The sequence below is a fragment of the Ailuropoda melanoleuca genome, chromosome 13, assembly GCF_002007445.2.
Source record: "Ailuropoda melanoleuca isolate Jingjing chromosome 13, ASM200744v2, whole genome shotgun sequence".
NCBI classification, from domain to species: domain Eukaryota; kingdom Metazoa; phylum Chordata; class Mammalia; order Carnivora; family Ursidae; genus Ailuropoda; species Ailuropoda melanoleuca.
In genome coordinates, this window is record NC_048230.1 from 72,998,860 (window position 1) to 73,019,471 (window position 20,612).

The window sequence follows — 20,612 nt, forward strand, 5'->3', positions numbered from 1 at the left end:
GTGAGATGTTATTGTGCATCCAAGTGGAGCTACTGAGGAAGCAGTTAGATGTAAGATCTAAGGGAGAGGTCCCAGTTGGAGAACAAAATTTAGGAGTTGTTGGGCTGTCAGTGTTACTTAAGGTCCCTGGACTGAACAAGAGCCTCCAAGGAGACTATGTGGTGGTTAAAAGCAAGAGCGCTTGAACCAGAATGACTGGGTTCAAATTCCAGCCAGCCACTTACCAGCTGTGTGACCTTGGGCAAGTTACTGAACCTTTCTGTGCCCCAATTTCCTCATTGTCTATATCTCACGTGGTTGTTATGAGTTTATACACGTAAAGTGCTCAGAACAGAGACCTCAGGGTCGTGAGCTTGAGCCCCAGGAGGGGTAGGGCTCCTGCTCAGCAGTAGTAGGCCTGGGATTCTCTCTCTCTCTCTCTGCCCCTCCTCCCGCTCACGCTCTGTCTCCTAAACAAACAAACAAATAAATAAAATATCGTTAAAAAAAAAAAGGACTCTGGTTCTTGGAGTCAAATCTTATCTGGCATGTACCCTGCCCCTGGCCCCCAGGTCCCCACACCTCCAGGGCATTGTCTCCTGACAGGGTGCATTTTTCCACTGCTCACTGGATTCCCCACCCGCTCTGTGGAAGAGTCCCTTGTTTGGACTTCTCCAGAGCCACGTCTTCCTCCCGCTTCGCTAATAGAACCCCCCAATTCTGTCCTGCAGTGGGTTTCGCGATACCTAGGTAGGTCCTTCCCCAGCCCCGGGAGCTGGGTCTTCATTGGGCTGCATCAGTTAGGGAGCCCCACCTCCTGGCCAGTGATTGGTTGAGTAATTGTCGAGCTGAGGCAGACATTGAGATTTTGACTAATCGGATGTGAAGGGAGGACCATGGCCGCCTTCAGGGGGAAAGAAAATTCTGCTAAATGTCTCTGCACGGATAGTGGATCTGGTAAGAAACTTATATGGACGAATCTAATACTTACCATTATTAATGCATCATAGAAACTATCGGCAGGAGATTCAGAGCTTTAGGTTCTGAGAACGAGTTAATACATCCCACTGTCTGAATTTGCCCTCTACATGACTTACTTACTTTCTTTTCTTTTTTCTTTTCTTTTCTTTTCTTTTCTTTTCTTTTCTTTTCTTTTCTTTTCTTTCTTCTTTCTCTCTCTCTCTTTCTTTCTTTCTTTTTTTCCTTTCCTTTCCTTTTTCTTTTCTTTCCTTTCTCTTTTCTTTTCTTTTTTCTTTTCTTTTCTTTTCTTTTCTTTTTTCTTTCTTTTCTTTTCTTTCTCTGCCAAGCCTGAGATCAATTCTATCCGGGAATCTGGGTGAAAATGAGATTGCCAAATGGTTTTCATGAAACTCATTATTTTCTCTCTTCCCACATTTTAATAATGGAAGAGTGTTGGAAATTTGTAGGAACAAGACACATAGAGATTTGGTGTTATGTGTTGTTGAGAGAATCGGTATTTTAGGTGGCTGCATGCATTAGATATTTTCCCCCGAAGTTAAATTGAAGTTTATTACGAAAAAAAAAAAAAAAGAAGCGAGGTAATTTTATACAATATCCCCACGTTCTTGTAGCCTTTTCATCTTTTTTATAGATTTATTGAGACATAACTCACCCAGCATAAAATTCACCCGTTTAAAATGTACAATTCAATGGTATGTTCAGAGTTGAGATGTGTTGGACTTCAGAAGTATAGACTTCTGACATGTAGTTATAAAATATGCCTGTTGGTGTCACTGCAGAGCTCTGCAGCCCAGTTTTTACCAATGCCTTTCTCTCAGTGTCCTGTGCTTTATCATGGCCAAGTTAGGGAGCAGAGAAACGTAATGCATCTGTCTCAACGGAGATTGTCATTGCAGAACTAGAGTATAAATGCATCTTTGAGTTTCACAGGCTGAGTTCCAGATGAAAGATGCGAAAGTTTGGAAAAACACAGTCTCCTGTAGAGGCAATCTCTCCCTCCCACTTCCCTCTCACCCCCTTACACTCACTTCTGAGACTAGGCAACATTGCCCCATCTGTGGAGGAGAGGAGGGGAGCTGGAGGGAACCAACACTGGTGGGGCCCTGAGAAGGGTCCTGCGACTTGCTCCTCCTGCAAATCCCAGCTCCAGTTTGGTGGAATTGGAGAGTTAGGACCAGAGCCTGCCTTCTTGGTGACATGGCTTGTGGAGTTCCTGCCCCCAGTCTGGCCTGGCAATAGAACAGATCAGGATATGTGCTCTGTCTGGGTGGAGAGGACCTGAGACCACCCTGCAGAGTTTCCTGGGGTCCCAGAGTAGCCAGATTTTCCAATGTGTTTAGGATTGTAGGCAAAGCTGAAAGTGAGCGGTGTAGGGAAGCCCCGAGATCAGGAAGAAGTTAATTCTAGCACCACTTGTGTGGATCTGTGGTTAAAGGCAGCACAGGGTGATGGACGAGGTAGCACGTGCCTGCAGAGACTGATGTCACAGAGGCAACTTAGACACTACTGGGGATGGAGAGACTGGGGGAGCCCTGATTTGACTGAGGATAACCTGAATGTCAGGATTAAGTCCCTGGAAAGGGTGCTTAAAATAAAAATTATGTTCAATCATGGAGAAGTTAAAAAAGGTAATACTTTTTTTTTTTTTAAAAAAAGATAGTATTTATTTGAGAATGAGACAGATCACAAGAGGGAGAGTGGCAAGCAGATTACCTGCTGAGTGCGGAGCCTGATGTAGGGCTCAGTCCCAGGACCCTGAGATCATGACCTGAGCCAAAGTCAGATGCTTAACTGGCTGAGCCACCCAGGTGCCCCCCCAATGTAATACTGTTTGCGCACTTGCAACAGTGACTTGAGAGCTGCATCACAGCTTGGCTGCATTAGGTTAATCATGTTGCCTAATTTCTCCAGGACACAACTTCCCTATTGGTCAGCAGGGGCTGGGGTGGAAGGGTTGAACTAGGTGTATGAGAACCTTTTCCAGCTCAGCTTGACCACGATGTGAAAGTGTCAGCATCTTTCAGTTGTTTCACTGCCCAGTTGTGAATATTTTTCTTTTTTCTTTTTTTTTTTTTTTAAAGATTTTATTTGTTTATTCATTCGACAGAGATAGAGACAGCCAGCGAGAGAGGGAACACAAGCAGGGGGAGTGGGAAAGGAAGAAGCAGGCTCATAGCAGAGGAGCCTGACGTGGGGCTCGATCCCACAACGCCGGGATCACACCCTGAGCCGAAGGCAGACGCTTAACCGCTGTGCCACCCAGGCGCCCCGGTGAATATTTTTCTTATAAGTCACTCTCTTTGCTGTCCTCTCCCCAGTGTCCAGTGAGATTACTGAGAATCACCAGGTTAGCCCACGGTGACAGGGGAGAAGGGGGACATTCTCAGCCCCTGCAGAGATCATATGAAAATGCAAGAGAAAAAATATATACACTCATGCCATCGTGATAGATGGAAACATTGTGTTTTTCTGCTTCCCTTTCCAAGTCATGCCTACAGAAGTACCCCTTTTGTACCAGAGCCTGGAGTCTGTATTGTGTGCAGGGGCTTTTGGGAGGCAAGAAGGATGGAGAAGGAACAACCGCCCCAGCAACCAGCTTTACAGATCCCATGACTCTAAAAATCTCTCTCCAGCTCTGACCCTTCTGAACTCCAGACCTATATGTTTATCTGCCTACTCGACCTCAGCACTTGGATGATGAATAAACATTATATGTAACATGTTCAGAACTGAACCCTTAGTTCCCACCACCAAACCTTCCACCTGCCTTCTGCATCTCATCCATCGCTCAGCCTAGCCAGGAAGCCATTCCTAATGACTTCCTCTCCATTACGTTCCACATTCAGTCTTCAAACACGTACAGCGCACGTGAGTCAATTTCCCTTCCTTCCGTTGGCATCTCCATAACCCAGCCACCCTCCTCCTTGCCCCCAGTTTGCTGCAATAACCTCACATCTGAATTTTCTGACTATTTGCTTTCCTCTAATCTGCTTACCTCCCAGGAGTCACAGTGATTTCTAAAAAGTGTATATCTGATTTTGTAATTTATTCTGTGGATTAAAACTCTAATGTCTTTCCATTCTTCCTTGAATGAAATCCAAACTCCCCACCATGGTGAACAGCCCTCTGTGATTGTCTCCCACCCATCTCTTCAGCATTGTTCCGTGTCCCACTACTCTCCAATGCCAGCCCCACTGGCCCCCTTCCTCTTCCTTGAAGGTTCCCAATTCCTTCATACCTTAGGTCTTGGTGCAATGGGTTCCCGTAACAGGAGTGTCTTTCCCCGGACTCTTGTAACTTTCAGATAGCAGCTCAAATAGTCCCTTTTCAGAAAGGCTTTCTCCACTGTTTTTTTCTAGACAGCTGCCATTTAATTCCTGATTCCATGGAGCTCTCTGTCGTGGCAATCTGCAGTATCTTGTGCACCCTTTTATTTTCTTCAGGACACGTATCATTTTCTTCTTTCTTCCTTCCTGCTTTTTCCCTTCCTCCCTCCCTCCCTGTCGCCTTCCCTCTCTTCTTTCTTTTGTGTCTGTCTTCATCAGACTGTAAACTCCGTAAGGGTAAGGACCATCCCTACCAGTGTTTACCAGTGTTTCCTTGTGTCTAAACGGTGCCTGTATAAACTCAGTAATATTTGTGGAATAAAGGAAGGCATCACCTTCTTTGCATTGAGCCATTATTTGCGTGGAAGCTACAGGCTTGCTCAGGACATGAGCTCTCTCCTAAAGGGGTGAGGCATCATCATGTCCAAACTGGGACTCTTCTGACTGCTTCATTTTCCCTCTGGTGACAAAATATGGGACACCTGGGGTAGTCGCTGTCACCTTCTTGAGGTATGATTTAGGGACTAAGGAACTATTTGAAGGTTTTTTTAATGTATTTTTTTTAATTGAAGTATAGATGAGCAAATGTTTGGAAAAGACCATTCTGAGGTCTTTGAAGTGTATGGCTTAGAGACTCCAGAGTGAGAATCGTAAGGAGGCTATTAGTGTGATCGAGGTATATGCTGATCAGGGGCTGAGCAACCGTGAAGACGAACAGGAGAGGGCAGAAGTCATGGGGCTTCGACATCTAGGGCGTCTAGGACCCAAAATAGGACGTGGCAAGTCCTTGCTCAACCCAGAGAGAGTGTCCCTGTAAATTTTGCTCCCTAGGCACTTTGCTGGCCTCATCCTTCTCCTGGCCCGCTTCTGGGGGGAGGTGTGTGTGGGGAGGGAGGCCAGGACATCCCAAGGCTCCCAGCATGGGAGTCTGGGGATGGGGATGTTCAAGTGGAAGCCTCTCTACTGCGAGTAGAAAACGTTGAAGAGGAGATTCATGTCTAAGGGGTAATGGAGGTTGGGCTCAGCACCCCTATTTTTGTGACTACGAAGGTTCAAGACCACAGTGAAACAAACACAGTAGGATGCCTGTTCATCCTTCTACAGAGAGCCTTTCTCCAGAACTTGGCCTACACTACCTCCCCCAGATCTTTACCAGGGCTATTTTGGGGCTCAGGACTAACCCTAGATCTACTCCACGACTGGCAAAGTGCATGTGTTCTTCCCTTCTGCTCCCTACTTGGAGGCACAGAGTGGGCTTTCGTGTAGAACAGCAGGCCTGGGACATCGGGAAGTAGTAGAATGAGGATGGATCAAGGTCTCCCCATCTGTCCATAGACAGTAGGCAGTGTGGCTCCCTGGAAAGCACTGAGCAGAGCTGAGTTTGAATCCGGGCTTTTTGGTTCCACCACTTGTCATCTGAGTAACACTGAGTCGGTTCCTTCAGATTCTTTTTTTTTTTTTTTCCTTCAGATTCTTCACCTGCAGGGTGGGGAATGGTGCCTACCTTGTGGGACTGGTATGAGGATGAAATAAGATACTGCTTGAGAAGTGCTAGACACCCTGGTGACACCCATTAACTATGCTTTCCTCCTAAGGTGGATTTGTAAATGTGGTAATAAAGGGAACTTGGAGGTTCCTTAGGGATTGTCCTTCTATTTATTTCTCCTTTGGATCTTAAGTACGTGGAATTGTACCTATCACAATTCTTGCTTCATCACACCCTCATCATTGATCCATGCATGGCCCTCTTTTATTAATCTTCTTATCCATCCATCCACCCCCATCCCTCCCTCCTTTCCTTCCAATAATCTGCCCATCTCTCTACCTATCTATTGATATACCTACTTATCAATCTTATATTGTTATTCTTTCCATTTTAAATGTATGATGATAAAAACATTCATGAAGCCACCATCCAGCATGGAAGCTAGAATCCTGATATTAACTTCCATCTACCTATACATACCCACCCTTCTCATCCTTTTCCCTTCCCCCACCTCAGGTAACTACTATTTAAAATCTTGAGTTCATCCTTTTGGAAAAAATATGGGTTTATCATATTTATATGTATCCCTAAAAACCATCTGTTAGCTGTTTTTAGCTTTATAAACATAGTATCATGCTGTATGAAATCTTTTGGGGCTTACTCCTTAAATTTTTTTGCTAAGACTTATCTGTATTATTGTGTTCCTTCATTTTTATTGCTGTATAACGTTCCATTCTGGGATTGTACTGAATTATTCACCCATCATCCTGTGGATGCGCGTTTGGATCGTTCTCTCAGGTTTTGCTAGTTTGAAACCATGCTACCATGTATATACTTGAATATACCTCCGGGAGCACATGTGAAGAGTTTCTCTGGGGAATATATATAACTTAAAGGCGGAAATAGCAGGTTATGGAGTATGTGAATGTTCAAGTTCAAATTTTCCAAACTGTTTTCCAAAGCACCAGTGCCAATTTTTACATACCTATCAGCAACATAAGACGGAGCCAGTTGCCTCTTTATCTTTTCTTTTGGAGTAGGAACAAAGTGGGATCTCAGTGTGGTTTTGCTCTGGCTTTTCCTGATTACTAATGAGATTGGACATCTCTTCATATGTTTTTTGGCCATAAATGTTTCTTTTAATCCCATTTTAATGATGGAGCTGTGAAGGTGTCATACCATTTTGGGTGCCCACCATGGGCTTTCCTTGAGGAGTTGGGAAGGGGCCTTCAGAATCGCGGGTTTGTGTTTCTCCCTGGGTAGGAAATTGTTTTGTCTCTACTGGGTTTCTTGTTCATGAACTTCATGGCCAGAATCCCCAGAGAAGCTTCTTTCCTTCATACCTCTCACTACTGACCCTCCCGGTCCAGGCTCTCCCTTTCTCTGGGGGCTGCAGGACACAGCGAGGGACAGCCGGTGCAGGCCAGGTCTCAGAAGGCTGGTGAGGCGGGAGAAGCTTTGGTAGTGGCTGCAGACTTCACGGCCAGGGCCTCTCCTGGATCAGTCCTCCTGAATAAAACAGGAGGGGACTGAGGGTCCTGTGTCACTGAGGAGGGCCTTGCTGTGTCTGTGACCTGCAGGGGAAGCAGGAAGCTGGGACAAAGCCCTTGTTCTCAGACTTCTCCTCACAAGACCACCTCAGGAGTGTTGTCGCCATATTAACTCTCCCTCCTTCAGCGCTCCCCGCTCCCCCTACCCAGACCCGGGGAGCCTGCATCTTTGTGCACCTTCAGCCTGGAGCTGTGAGGGGCAGAGGAGCAGGCTGAAGGGATGGGGGTGCGGCCCTTAGGGACACTCTGGATTCCATGTGCCTCCAAGGTCGGTGTGAAATGGAAATGCTGCGTGGCTTCTCCTCACAGAGCCGCCTGTTGGCCTGAAGTCTCTCCACCCCCCGGAGGGAAGCCCAGCCCCTATCTGAGGTCTCCCTTACTTGGAAGGGACTCTTCTCTTGAGGACATAGATGATGCAGAGTGCTGTCAGGGGAAACAACTTCCAGCCAAGCAGGATGAGGATTCCAGACAGGGAGCTGGATGCTCTGGCATCTGGAAAGATACCAGGATGAACGTGGCTTCCGGCTCCCACCATGCAACCCCTGGGCAGGCCCAGCCTCACCCCAGACTCAGGTACCAAGACTACACCTTGGACAGAGAGGGAATCCCTGCACCTCTCTAAGCTGCAGTCTCCTTGTCTTTAAAATGGGGATGATAGCATACACCTTAGAACGTTTCTGTATCAAATGAGAACACCCAAACAGGGTACCTAATAGGCACTCAGTAATTGTTGACTCTGAACGGCTTTTGAGAGGGTGGGTGGCAATGGGGGCAGATAATTCATGTGAACTTAGTTATTCCCTGGAAGAGCTGGTGCCGTCTGTGGGGGCGTGGTCAGGATCCAGCTGCGTGGCGAAGGCCGAGCTTACTGCTATTTGGTCCCTAACCCAACACACTCTGCAGAGGTTGCTCTAATTGCTGTCCCATTTTACAGATGAAGGAACGGAGGTACAGAAAGGGGAAGTGACTCCCTCAAGGTCACACATGCCAACATGGCAGAGCCAGCATGGGAACCTGGCATGTCTGTGTCCAGGTCTGCACCTTGAACTGCTTGGTTATTCCTCCCCGCTACTCACCCAGACACGCTGGCTCTTCTCTGAGCTCACTCAGGGGCACGCTGGCTTGGAGCAGGGGCTGGGCCTCTTGCTGCACTTGGCAGGTAAACTGCGTTTTGTTCCCTGAGGTGTAAACCAGGATATGACCGTCTTCGTTGAACGTGCCGTCTGGGTTCCTGGTGCGGGCGGGAGCCTCACAGGCCTTAAAGCATCCGTTCATCTCTAGCCAGGTGATTCGTATGACTTCGGGGTAGAACCTTTGCACGTGGCAGGTGAGGATGGCCAGCTGGAGGCTTGGGACCCGGTGTGCCAATATAGTCACTGTGGGTATAACTGAAACAATAGCCCTTCCTTTGTTCTTTCCTTCGCTCAAGCAAAAGACGCTCAAGGAGCATCCTTACCTTTCTAGGCACTGCCCTTGGTTATTGGGATAGAGCAGTGAGCAAGACAGACAGAGTCCCTGCCTCACAGAGCTCCTCTTCTGGCGGGGAGGACAGGGAGAAGAAAAGCGGTCACGTGATCCTTGTAGGGGTTCTGGGAACCTACACGGGGGCACATGACCTGGTCTGGAGATGGGGCAGGGTAAGGAAGAGTTTCTGGAAGAAGTGACCCTTCAGCAGAAGTATGAAAGATAAATAGGAGTTAACTATTTGTGGCAGATTGTGTTTTCCCAGAAATGGCCACAGCGAGTCCCCAGATGTCTCCCAGAACCTTGCCACTCCCCACCGGAAGGGGAGTCTACTTCTCTGGAACCTGGGTGGGGCCTGCCTGATGAGGAGAGTATAGCAGAGGTGACAGTGTGACTTCTAAGGTTGGACGTCAAAGTTGATGTGACTTCTCCTTGGGACTCTTGGGACATTCACTTTTGGGACACAGCCGCTAAGCTACAAGGATGCTCAAACTAGCCCATGTGGAAAGACGATCAGGAGAGGCCAATGTCAAGAAGAACTGAAGCCCCAAGCCCGGAGCCAGCACCAAGGGCCAGACATGTTAGTGAGGCAGCTTTGTGATGATCTCAGCCTTGGAATCATTTAGGTGAGGTCCCAGACACCATGGAGCAGAGACAGGCCATCCCTGCCAGGCTGTCTCCAAATTCCTGCCCTACAGAATATGTGAGCATAATAATTTGGGAGATTTGGAGCAAGCTGAGAGCATTGGAATATGTTTGGGGAAAATTTGTTATGCAGTCCTGGTAACTGGAACATCAGGCGAGGGTTTGGTGGAGGGCCAGAGGAAGGAAGGCTCTGGGAGAGCCTGGGTGTAGGGAGGTGCACCTCAGGCAGAGGGAAGGGCATGGGTAGAGGCCCTGAGGCGAAGCCTAGCGTGTCCTAGGACAGAACGGTGATCAGAGTGAGTGAGGGGGAGGGGGAATCATGGGCGAGAGGAAGCCAAATTCACAGCCAGTGGCGGTGAACACTGTCTGCCTTTACTGGTGCTACACTTACTCCTGGGGGTGCATAATGACATCCTAAGGAGTCCATACTTTGGTAGTTTAATACAATCAGTTTCCAGATCCTGAGCCCTCATAGGATTCTTTCCTGAAATTGATCTGCCTGAGAATGCCTACTCCTGTCTCCCACTCCTCAGTCCTTCTCCCAACATGACAGAGGGAATGCCTTCCTCCCACACGTCCCGAATCCAGCTGTGCTGCAGTGCCCTTGCTGTAAAGACTCTGGGACACAAAATAAAAGGACGGTTCAAAATCCTGCTGGCCGGAAAGCCTACTTTAATCAAAGCATCATAACCTCCCCCATCTAGCTTACTGAGCTGCGTTTCTGGTAACATTTTAATGGTTATTCTAATAATTGTTTATCAGAATTTGTTGGATATATAGATTGTTTGGATCAATTGTGTAATTCACCAAAAGAATTTTTTTAACACTTAGAGCCTATGGTCATAAGAAAAAGTTTTGAAAATTCTATATATATATATTATATATAATATTAATTATATTAATATTATATATATGGTTATGATATTATAATGTATTATAATACATATATAAAAATAAATTATGTTATTTTTTATATATAAAATTCAATATATATATATTTATGGTAGTTCTCTGTTTTCTCATAGTTCTCTATGATATGTGTGATGTGGTCGATAAGGACTTTCAAATATAAAATATATTTACAGTAGGATAAAGTTCTCCCCAGGAATTCGAATGGAAATACAAATTTAGGAAGAAAAAGGAACGTTATAAAATTCCTGATTATTAAAGAAGAGCATATTTATGTGTGTCGTAATGGATGATGGTGGAAATCAAATCAACATGACTTTATTTTTCCGTTGAACATTTCAGAGAGATGTAACATTTGTAATATTCCAGGGGTTCTGGCCCATGCAACTATTTAAGTCTGTGATGAACAATTCTGGATGTTAACTTTAAAATATATGAGGAACTACATAGTTCTTCAGAATTATCTCAGGGCTATATGAACAAAAATGTTTGAAGATTGCTATCGAATGCCCTGATAAGGATTTTATTTTGTTTTATTTTTATTAGAGCAGTGGTGAGCCGCCAAAGGGTTTTAAGGAAAGGAAGAGTCCCTTGTCCAAGGGACAAGACTTGGCTTCCTTTATAAAATGTCTTTGACTGCTGGGGATTTGGGGGCTGCACTGTTGAGGGTAATGGTGGATATGAGAGAAGGGGCTGTGGCGTCCAGGTAAGAGATGATGTTGACTTGAACTTGGGGATGAACCTGGGCAGTGACACTAGGAAGAAATGGATGGGGTCAGAGGGCTGTGAGAAGTGAATTTGATAGAACTTGGTGATGGGTTGGGTAAAACAGGTCTCTGGCTTGGACAGTTGGGTTGGTGGAGTGAGTGTCTGTTCATTGGTATGGGGAAGGAGGAGGTGCCAGGTTTGGAGAGAATGCAGAGAGCAACACAATGCCCACCTCTTAGCTGACCATGACCAGAGCACCTTCCTTGGGGGAAGGGGGACCTTGCCTCGCTCTGGTATCTCTGTGTGGGGACTTCTTACAGGAAGGAGGTCCGACATGGTCATCCAAGAGGTGTATTACTGGGTTCAAATTCCAGCTCATGAACTTAAGAGCCGGGTGACCTTGGACAAGTCATTTCACCTCTTTGAGCCTTGATTTCCTCATCTGCATGAAGCACGGACACATAGCTTCTTTGGGATGCTCTAGGTGGAGGCTAGCGTTCCGTTTCCAAGCTGAAACCCTCTTGTGATATAAGGGCAGACTACTATTTAGGGAGGGAGGCATTTCTGAAATGAGGAGCTAAACTCTTTATCTTGGTACCACAAATTATCTCCAATGGGAGGGGGCTTGTTGTGGGGATTGTGATGCTGTTAATGGGTTTTCCTTTGCTTTGCTCTGGAAGGAGCACTGGGGCTCTGGAGCCCTGGAAGGGAAGTGCCCATCCGCAGGAGGTGAATGGGTCTCTGCCCTCTGAGGTTGCTGGGTGGTGGTGGCTGAGGAGAGTGCAGACCCCTTGGGGACACCCTTGCGAAGGCCAGGCTGTGGACTTTCAGAGCAGGGAGGGTGATTTCCTTCCTTCCCTTGTCCTTCCATATTGAACACTACAGTAACGGCTTCATCTTTATGCAGTCAGAGCAAGGACGGCAGGGGCGTAGTCTTGCATTGTCCCCTGTGTTGTCCCCTCCCCTGATGTTGGGGTGGGTTTAAGAAGGATATTTCAAATGCAACGACTGGCAGCAAAGCAATGGCGGCGAGGTGGTTTGCACAAGGGTGTTAGGAGTTCACGTGGACCATGCAAGAGGGAGAAACTTCCTTGCTGTGGCTTGAAGCCCTGTGTGGTCTGGTCCCTGCCCCTCTCTTTCCAGCCTCCTCCTTCTCCATGCACCCTTCTCACTAAGTCCTGACCACATGGACCTCCTCCTCCCCTCTGCTGCTCAAACATGTCTCGCTCCCTGCTCCCGTCACAGGGCCTTTGCATACCCTGTTTCTTCTTACTGGAACATTCCACTTTTTCCTTGGCTGACCCCCTTTCATCTTTCATGCCATGGCTCAAACATCACTTCTCCAAAATGGCATTTCCTCCATGAACTACATTTCTCCAGTTTTCATCTATTTTAATACTCAGTTCTTTTCTCTTATAGCACATGTTATAAGTTCGAACCGTGGGGGGCGCCTGGGTGGCTGAGTGGTTAAGCGTCTGACTCTTGGTTTTGGCTCAGGTCACGATCTCAGGGTCATGAGATTGAGCCCTGCATTGGGCTCCGTGCTCGGTGGGGAGTCTGCTTGGGATCTCTCTCTCTCTCCCTCTCCCTCTGCTCCTCCTCCCCACACTCTCTCTCTCAAATAAATAAATCCTTTTAAAAAAGTTAGAGCTGCATAGTTTTTGCATCTTGTTGATGGGGCATATGTGACTGTGAGCTCAGTAGAGCAGAATCAGGTCTGTTCTGTTTACCATGGAATCCCCAGCACCTAGAATAAGCTCCCACATAGCAGGTGCTCACTAAACACTTATTGAATGAATGAATGAACTTCCACTTCCCATATACAAGAGAGCGAAGGGAGCTCTGAAAGAGAAGGACCCGACCATGGCATCTCGTAAAAAGAGGATGGTCGGGTAAAATAGGGAACCTCGTACCCATCTCACATGGGGTTTGGTGAAGAATAAATGGGAGGATGCCGGTGAAGGGCTCCAAAAAGGGAACCGGTGGTGGTCACCAAGGGTTGGCCATTTGGGTGGGTGGGGGCCCTTACCTTGCAGGAATTTGGAGATGTTCACGTGCCTACTGAGGGGGCGCTGCAACATACTGTGAGCCACTTGGCAGGTGAGCTGGGAGTGGAGTGAGGATAAGTCAAGGGTCACCAGCACTGTGCTGATGATGGTGTAGGATCCAGCGTCTCTAGGCAGGAAGACCAGGGTCTGTAAGGCTGGTAACTCCATGTCATTTTCAAACCATTTCAGGTATATGTTTTTGGGAAAGAAGCCAGTTGCTGTGCAGGTGAGATTCACTCTCTGGCCTGGGCTGGCTCTGTTGGAGGGGCCAGAAATCTCTGGAAGGGAGGGCTTAGCTTTGGTCAAGGCAAAGTTGGGAGAGAAGAGAGAAAAATGAAGATGGCAAGTTACTTTCTTTCTTTTTTTTTTCTTTTAATGATTTTTTATTATATTATGTTAGTCACCATACAGTACATCCCCGGGCAAGTTACTTTCTAGTGTGATACCCGCCCTTAGGGTTCACCCAGCTAGACGTACCCCAATGTCTCATCTCCAGTTTTCTCCTCTGTGTAATTTTCATTAGGACACTTCTTTCTGTAACAGCTTGCCAGCTGACCTCACTGACTGCTTCTCAACCTTTGCCAGCAGCACTGGACATCAGACCATGGCGATCATGTTAAAATGTGGGTCAGAATTTGTAATTTCCCCTCCCACTCCCCCCTCCTTCCTGAGCTACATTGTTTAAGAAGTCATATAAGGTATAGAACTAAAAACATCATATCCCTTGCTTTCGCTTCTAGAAAAAAATTACAGACCAACAACTTTTAACTATTTTAGCTGATTCTTTGGACATTTCTGTGTTTCTATTTTCTTTTTTTTTTCCTTTTCTTTCCTTCCTTTCTTCCTTTCTTTTTTTTTTTTGAGAGAGAGTGCATGAGTGTGAGCAGGGAGGGGTAGAGGGAGAAGGAATCTCAGGCAGGCTCCACACTCAGCGTGGAGGCTGACGTGGGCTTTGATCCCATGACCCCGAGATCATGACCTGAGCTGACATCAAGAGTTGGATGCTTAACTGACTGAGCTACCTAGGTGCCCCCTCTCTGTGTTTCTAAATAAGATTCATATACAATTATTTATCTTTTTTTCAGTTTTATGTATTATGAAGATACCTACTACTCTGGCTTAGCTCTTGTACATCTCCCTCCACCTGCCATTCACACTTCCTTTCCTTACATCCTCTTATCACAGACACATCAAAATCTTTTATTTTATCAGTATTCAGCATTTATATTATTATGACCAAAAGAGCATTGTTCATAACTGGGCCATGAAATATATCATGATTACATTTCCTTTCTTGTACAGCTTTTTGCTTTCACAGTTTTTAATTGTCTCTTTCTTTTTTTTTTTTTAAGTTTTATTTATTTAAGTAATCTCTACACCCAATGTGGGGCTTGAACTCATGACCCTGAGATCAAGCGTCACATGCTCTTTCAACTGAGCCAGCCCGGTGCCCCTAATTGTCTTATTCTTTTTATTTGCTTAGTTTTTATGAACCTATGACAAATTCATTCCTAAACTTTCTGCCAGATAGGTATAACGCCTTCCAGATTGTTTGATACTGCTAAGTACAGTAGTGGACTTCAGTTCAGGGTACATGAACCCCCCGGGAATGCACAAAGACTTTTCAGAGAGTATACAGGCTTGGGTTAAAAAAAAAAAACAACCCTTTATAACACACCTTAAAAATACAAAGTACACGGTTTCCTGGGTGATTCAGTCAGTTAAGTGTCCAACTCTTGATTTTGGCTCAGGTCATGTTCTCAGGGTCATGAGATCAAGCCTCAAGTCTGGCTCCATGCTGGGCGTGGAGCCTGTTTTAAGATTCTCTCTTCTCCCTTCCCCCACCGCCCCCCACTGCTCAAACATGTTTGCTCTCTCAAAAGAAAAATACAAAGTACTCATCCTGGGACTTTACCAATTATCAACAAATGTTTCATTTCTACTTCTACCTTCCACTGCTGTATTTTAGAGCAAAGCTAGACACTGTCATTTTGTTCACAGTTAAGAATTATTTTTAAAACATAACCAAGGGGTGCCTGGGTGGCTCAGTTGGTTAAGTGTCCAACTCTTGATTTCGGCTCATGTCATGATCTCAGGGTTGTGAGGTCCAGCCCCATGTTGGGTTCCATGCTGGGCATGGAGCCTGCTTAAGATTCTCTCTCTCCCTCTCCCTCTGTCCACCACCCCCCGCTTGTGCTCTCTCCCTCTCCCCTCTTAAAAAAAATTATTTTTAAACATAATCAAAATCCCATTATCACACTTAAAATTTAACAATAATTCTTTTAATATTATCCAATACCTGTCAGTATTCAAATTTTCCTGCTTGTCTCACAAATATCATTTTATAATTGGTTTGTCTGAATCAGGATGCAAACAAGATCCATATGTTACATTTTTTTGCTATTTTTTTTTTTTTTTTGAGTAGGCTCCGTGCCCAATGTGGGGTTTGAACTCAGGACCCTGAGATCAAGAGTGGAATGCGGTACTGACTGAGCCAGCCAGGCACCCCTTGCTATGTCTTTTACATCTCATTTTCTTTTTTAATTTTTTTTTTAATGATTTTTTATAATATTATGTTAGTCACCATACAGTACATCCCCGGTTTCCGATGTAAAGTTCGATGATTCATTAGTTGCGTATAACACCCAGTGCACCATGCAATACGTGCCCTCCTTACTACCCATCACCAGCCTATCCCACTCCCCCACCCCCCTCCCCTCTGAGGCCCTCAGTTTGTTTCTCATAGTCCATAGTCTCTCATGTTTCATTCCTCTTATGATTACCCCCTCTTTCTTTATCCCTTTCTTCCCCTACTGATCTTCCTAGTTCTTATGTTCCATAGATAAGAGAAATCATATTATAATTGTCTTTCTCTCCTTGACTTATTTCAGTTAGCATTATCTCCTCCAGTGCCGTCCATGTTGCAGCAAATGTTGAGAATTCGTTCTTTCTGATTGCTGAGTAATATTCCATTGTATATATGGACCGTAACTTCTTAATCCGTCATCTGTTGAAGGGCATCTCAGCTCCTTCCACAATTTAGCTATTGTGGACAATGCTGCTATGAACATTAGGGTGCATATGGCCCTTCTCGTCACTACGTCTGTATCTTTGGGGTAAACACCCAGTAGTGCAATGGCTGGATCATAGGGTAGCTCAATTGTTATCTTTTTAAGGGACCTCCACACTGTTTTCCAGAGTGGCTGTACCAACTTGCATTCCCACCAACAATGTAGGAGGGATCCCCTTTCTCCACATCCTCTCCAACAATTGTTGTTTCTTGTCTTGTCTATTTTTGCCATTCTTAACTGGCGTAAGGTGGTATCTCAGTGTGGTTTTGATTTGAATTTCCCTGATGGCTAATGATTTTGAACATTTTTTCATGTGTCTGTTAGCCATTTGTATGTCTTCATTGGAAAAGTGTCTGTTCATATCTTCTGCCCATTTTATGATTTGTTTATTTGTTTCTCGTGTATTGAGTTTGAGAAGTTCTTTGTAGATCTTGGATACCAGTCCTTTATCTGTGGTGTCCTTTGCAAATATATTCTCCCATTCCGTGGGCTGTCTCTTAGTTTTTTTGACTGTTTCCTTGGCTGTGCAGAAGCTCTTTATCCTGATAAAGTCCCATAAGTTCATTTTATCTTTTATTTCTCTTGCCTTTGGAGATGTGTCGTGAAAAAGGTTGCTCTGGCCGATGTCATAGAAGTTGTTGCCTATGTTCTCCTCTAGAATTTTGATGGATTCCTGTCTCACATTGAGGTCTTTCATCCATTTGGAGTTTATTTTTGTGTATGGTGTGAGAGAGTGGTCAAGTTTCATTCTTTTGCATGTAGCTGTCCAATTTTCCCAGCACCATTTATTGAAGAGACTGTCTTTTTTCCACCGGATGTTTTTTCCTGCTTTATCAAAGATTAGTTGCCCAAAGAGCCGAGGGTCCATTTCTGGGTTCTCTATTCTGTTCCATTGGTCGATGTGTCTGTTTTTGTGCCAGTACCATGCTGTCTTTGTGATCACAGCTTTGTAGTACAGCTCGAAATCCGGCATTGTGATGCCCCCAGCTTTGTTTTTCCTTTTCAACAGTTCCTTGGAGATTCGGGGCCTTTTCTGGTTCCATACAAATTTAAGGACTATTTGTTCCAGTTCTTTGAAAAATGTCCTCGGTATTTTGATCGGGATAGCATTGAAAGTGTAGATTGCTCTGGGTAGTATGGACATTTTAACTATGTTAATTCTTCCAATCCATGAGCATGGAATATTTTTCCATCTTTTTATGTCTTCCTCAATATCTTTCAAAAGTGATCTATAGTTTCTAGGATATAGGTCCTTTACGTCTCTGGTTAAGTTAATTCCAAGGTAACGTATGGTTTTTGGTGTTATTGTAAATGGGATGGATTCCCTAATTTCTCTTTCTTCAGTCTCGTTATTCGTGTATAGAAATGCAACTGATTTCTGGGCATTGATTTTGTATCCTGCCACCTTACTGAATTGTTCTATAACTTCTAATAGTTTGGGAGTGGATTCCTTTGGGTTTTCCATATAGAGTATCATGTCATCTGCAAAGAGAGACAGTTTGACTTCTTCTTTGCCGATTTGGATACCTTTGATCCCTTTTTGTCTTCTGATTGCTGTTGCAAGGACTTCTAGTACTATGTTGAATAATAGTGGCGAGAGTGGGCATCCTTGTCGTGTTCCTGATCTTAAGGGAAAGGCTTCCAGCTTTTCCCCATTGAGAATAATGCTTGCAGTAGGCTTTTCATAGATGGCTTTTATGAGATTGAGAAATGTACCCTCTATTCCTACACTCTGAAGGGTTTTAATCAGGAAAGGATGCTGTATTTTGTCAAATGCTTTTTCTGCATCAATTGAGAGGATCATATGGTTCTTGAGTCTTTTCTTGTTGATATGATGTATCACATTGATTGATTTGCGAGTGTTGAACCATGCTTGCATCCCAGGTATGAATCCCACTTGGTCATGATGGATAATCCTTTTAATGTACTGTTGGATTCTATTAGCAAGGATCTTGTTGAGGATTTTGGCATCCATATTCATTAGAGAAATCGGTCTGTAATTCTCCTTTTTGAGGGGGTCTTTGCCTGGTTTGGGGATCAAGGTAATATTAGCCTCATAGAATGAGTTTGGTAGCTTTCCTTCTGTTTCTATTTTTTGAAATAGCTTTAGGAGAATAGGTATTATTTCTTCTTTGAATGTTTGGTAGAATTCCCCAGGAAAACCGTCTGGGCCTGGAGTTTTATTATTTGGAAGGTTGTTTATCACTGACTCAATTTCTTCATAGTTAATTGGCCTATTTAAGAAATCTATTTCTTCCTGTTTCAGTCTTGGTAGTTTATAGGTTTCCAGGAAGGCCTCCATCTCTTCCAGATTGTTTAGTTTTTTGGCATATAGCTGTTGATAAAAGTTTCTAATAATCCTTGCAATTTCAATGGTGCTGGTCGTGACCTCTCCCTTTTCAGTCATAATTTTAATAATCTCAGTCCTTTCTCTTTGTTTTTGGACAAGTTTTGCCAGTGGTCTATCAATTTTATGGATTCTCTCAAAGAACCAGCTTCTAGTCCTGTTGATCTGCTCTACTGTGGTTCTGGTCTCTAATTCATTGATTTCTGCTCTAATCTTGGTCAACTCCTTCCTTGTCAGTGGGTTAGGCCTGTCCCTCTGTTGCTGTTCCAGTTTCTTGAGGTGAGAATATAGAAACTGCATTTTAGATTTTTCTATTCTTTTGAGTGAGGCTTGGATGGCTATGTATTTCCCCCTTAGGACTGCCTTTGCAGTATCCCATAGGTTTTGGACCGTTGTGTATTCATTCTCGTTGGTCTCCATAAATTGTTTAATTTGTTTTTTGATTTCCTGGTTTATCGAGTCATTCTTGAGCAGGATGGTTCTTAGCCTCCAAGTGTTTGAGTTTCTTCCAGGTTTTTCCTTGTGGTTGAGTTCCAATTTCAGAGCGTTGTGGTCTGAGAATATGCAGGGGATAATTTCAATCTTTTGGTATTGGCTGAGACCTGTTTTGTGTCCCAGAGCATGATCTATTCTTGAGAATGTTCCATGGGCATTTGAATAGAATGAGTATTCTTTGGTTCTGGGGTGTAGTGTTCTATATATATCTATGAGGTCCAACTCGTCGAGTATGGCATTCAAAGCCTTTGATTCTTTGCTTAGTTTTTGCCAGGGTGTTCTGTCTATTTCTGATAGTGGGGTGTTGAGGTCCCCTACTATTACTGTGTTCTTATCTATATGTCTCTTTATTTTGGTTAAGAGTTGGCTTGTGTATCTTGCTGCTCCCCTGTTGGGGGCATATATATTAATAATTGTCATATCCACTTGTTGAATACTTCCTTTAAGAATAATATAGTGCCCTTCTGTATCTCTCTCTATGGCCTCTAGTTTAAAATCCAGTCTATCTGATATGAGAATTGCTACTCCAGCTTTCTTTTGAGGTCCATTTGCGTGGAAGATGGTACTCCATCCCCTTACTCTAAGTCTGAATGCATCTTTGGGTTCAAAATGAGTCTCTTGTAGACAGCAAATGGATGGGTCATGTCTTTTTATCCAATCTGCAACCCTGTGGCGTTTTATGGGAGAGTTTAAGCCATTTAGATTGATCTCATTTCCACCCTTACGGATTCTATATTCTCATTAACATTTTCATTAATACTTTTTTCAAGTCTACTCATCATCTTGACCATTGTTACTCTGAATTCCATTTCTGATAATTTGGTTACATCCATATCCATTATTTCTGTGGCAGAGGCCACAGACTCATTGTCTTTTCTTTGTTGGGGGGGATTTCTCCTTCTCGTCATNCTTTGTTGGGGGGGATTTCTCCTTCTTGTCATTCTGATGAGGAGAGGTTGCGGGGTTGTCCAGAGCCCAAATTATTGACCGGGACCCAGGCCATGCGCCCTTGTTTTATAGGGATCTTAGGGATGTGGGCTTCTTGATTTTTCCGCCTGCCTTCTGGGGGAGGGGCCTGCCGCGCCGATACTCAGGCTACCCTGTTTGGGTAGATTCTCCTTGTCCCCTGCGAGGGGGTATGGGAATGGGCACGCTGTGAGCTGGTATTTCCAGGCTTTTGTTCTCTGGCGGCTTTCCCTGGCGGTCTGCTGTGCCTCTTCTGAAAGTCAGAGCAGCAGCGGCCGAATCTCAGCCTCTGTCTCAGAACAGAGGGATCACCGCCCGTTCTCCACTGATGTTCTGGCCACTTTAACTCTGTTACTGTTGGTGCTGCTCAACCCTGCAGCGTCCCTGGATGTGCGCCCCACACCTGGCATCCCAGCCCTCACTTCCAGTGCCGGCGCGTCTCTGTCCTTTGTGTTTCTAACACCGCCAGCCACCAGCCGCCAGCCGCCCCCGCGTGCTCCCGGAGCTCCCAGTCTCAGTCTGGATCCAGTGAGCACACTGGAGTTCCATGAGAAGTCCGGTGGCACGGGGGCTCACAGTCTCGCGAGTCCGCCCGCTCCCCCGCGCAGGTGGCTACCACTTCCCGGTGCCCAAACGC

At 45.1% G+C, this 20,612-nt stretch overlaps 1 protein-coding gene across 7 annotated transcripts in view; it reads right to left on the reverse strand.

Annotated features, from left to right (window-relative positions):
* Nucleotides 1-4,198: 4,198 nt before the first annotated feature.
* LOC100474857 (signal-regulatory protein beta-1) overlaps nt 4,199-20,612 on the reverse strand; it is a 28,670-nt gene continuing 12,256 nt past the window's right edge. The window contains exons 3-6 of one of the 7 annotated variants that reach the window (XM_034641525.1): nt 13,078-13,392; nt 8,399-8,710; nt 7,703-7,814; nt 4,199-7,365 (exon numbers count right to left, since the gene is read on the reverse strand). In XM_034641525.1, the coding sequence (XP_034497416.1) occupies nt 7,203-7,365; nt 7,703-7,814; nt 8,399-8,710; nt 13,078-13,392 (902 nt within the window). In that variant the 3' untranslated portion in view covers nt 4,199-7,202. Of the gene's footprint in view, nt 7,366-7,702; nt 7,815-8,398; nt 8,711-10,417; nt 11,096-13,077; nt 13,393-20,612 lie in introns of those variants that run through there. The other 6 variants (XM_034641526.1, XM_034641527.1, XM_034641531.1 and 3 more) reach the window with 6 other exon arrangements.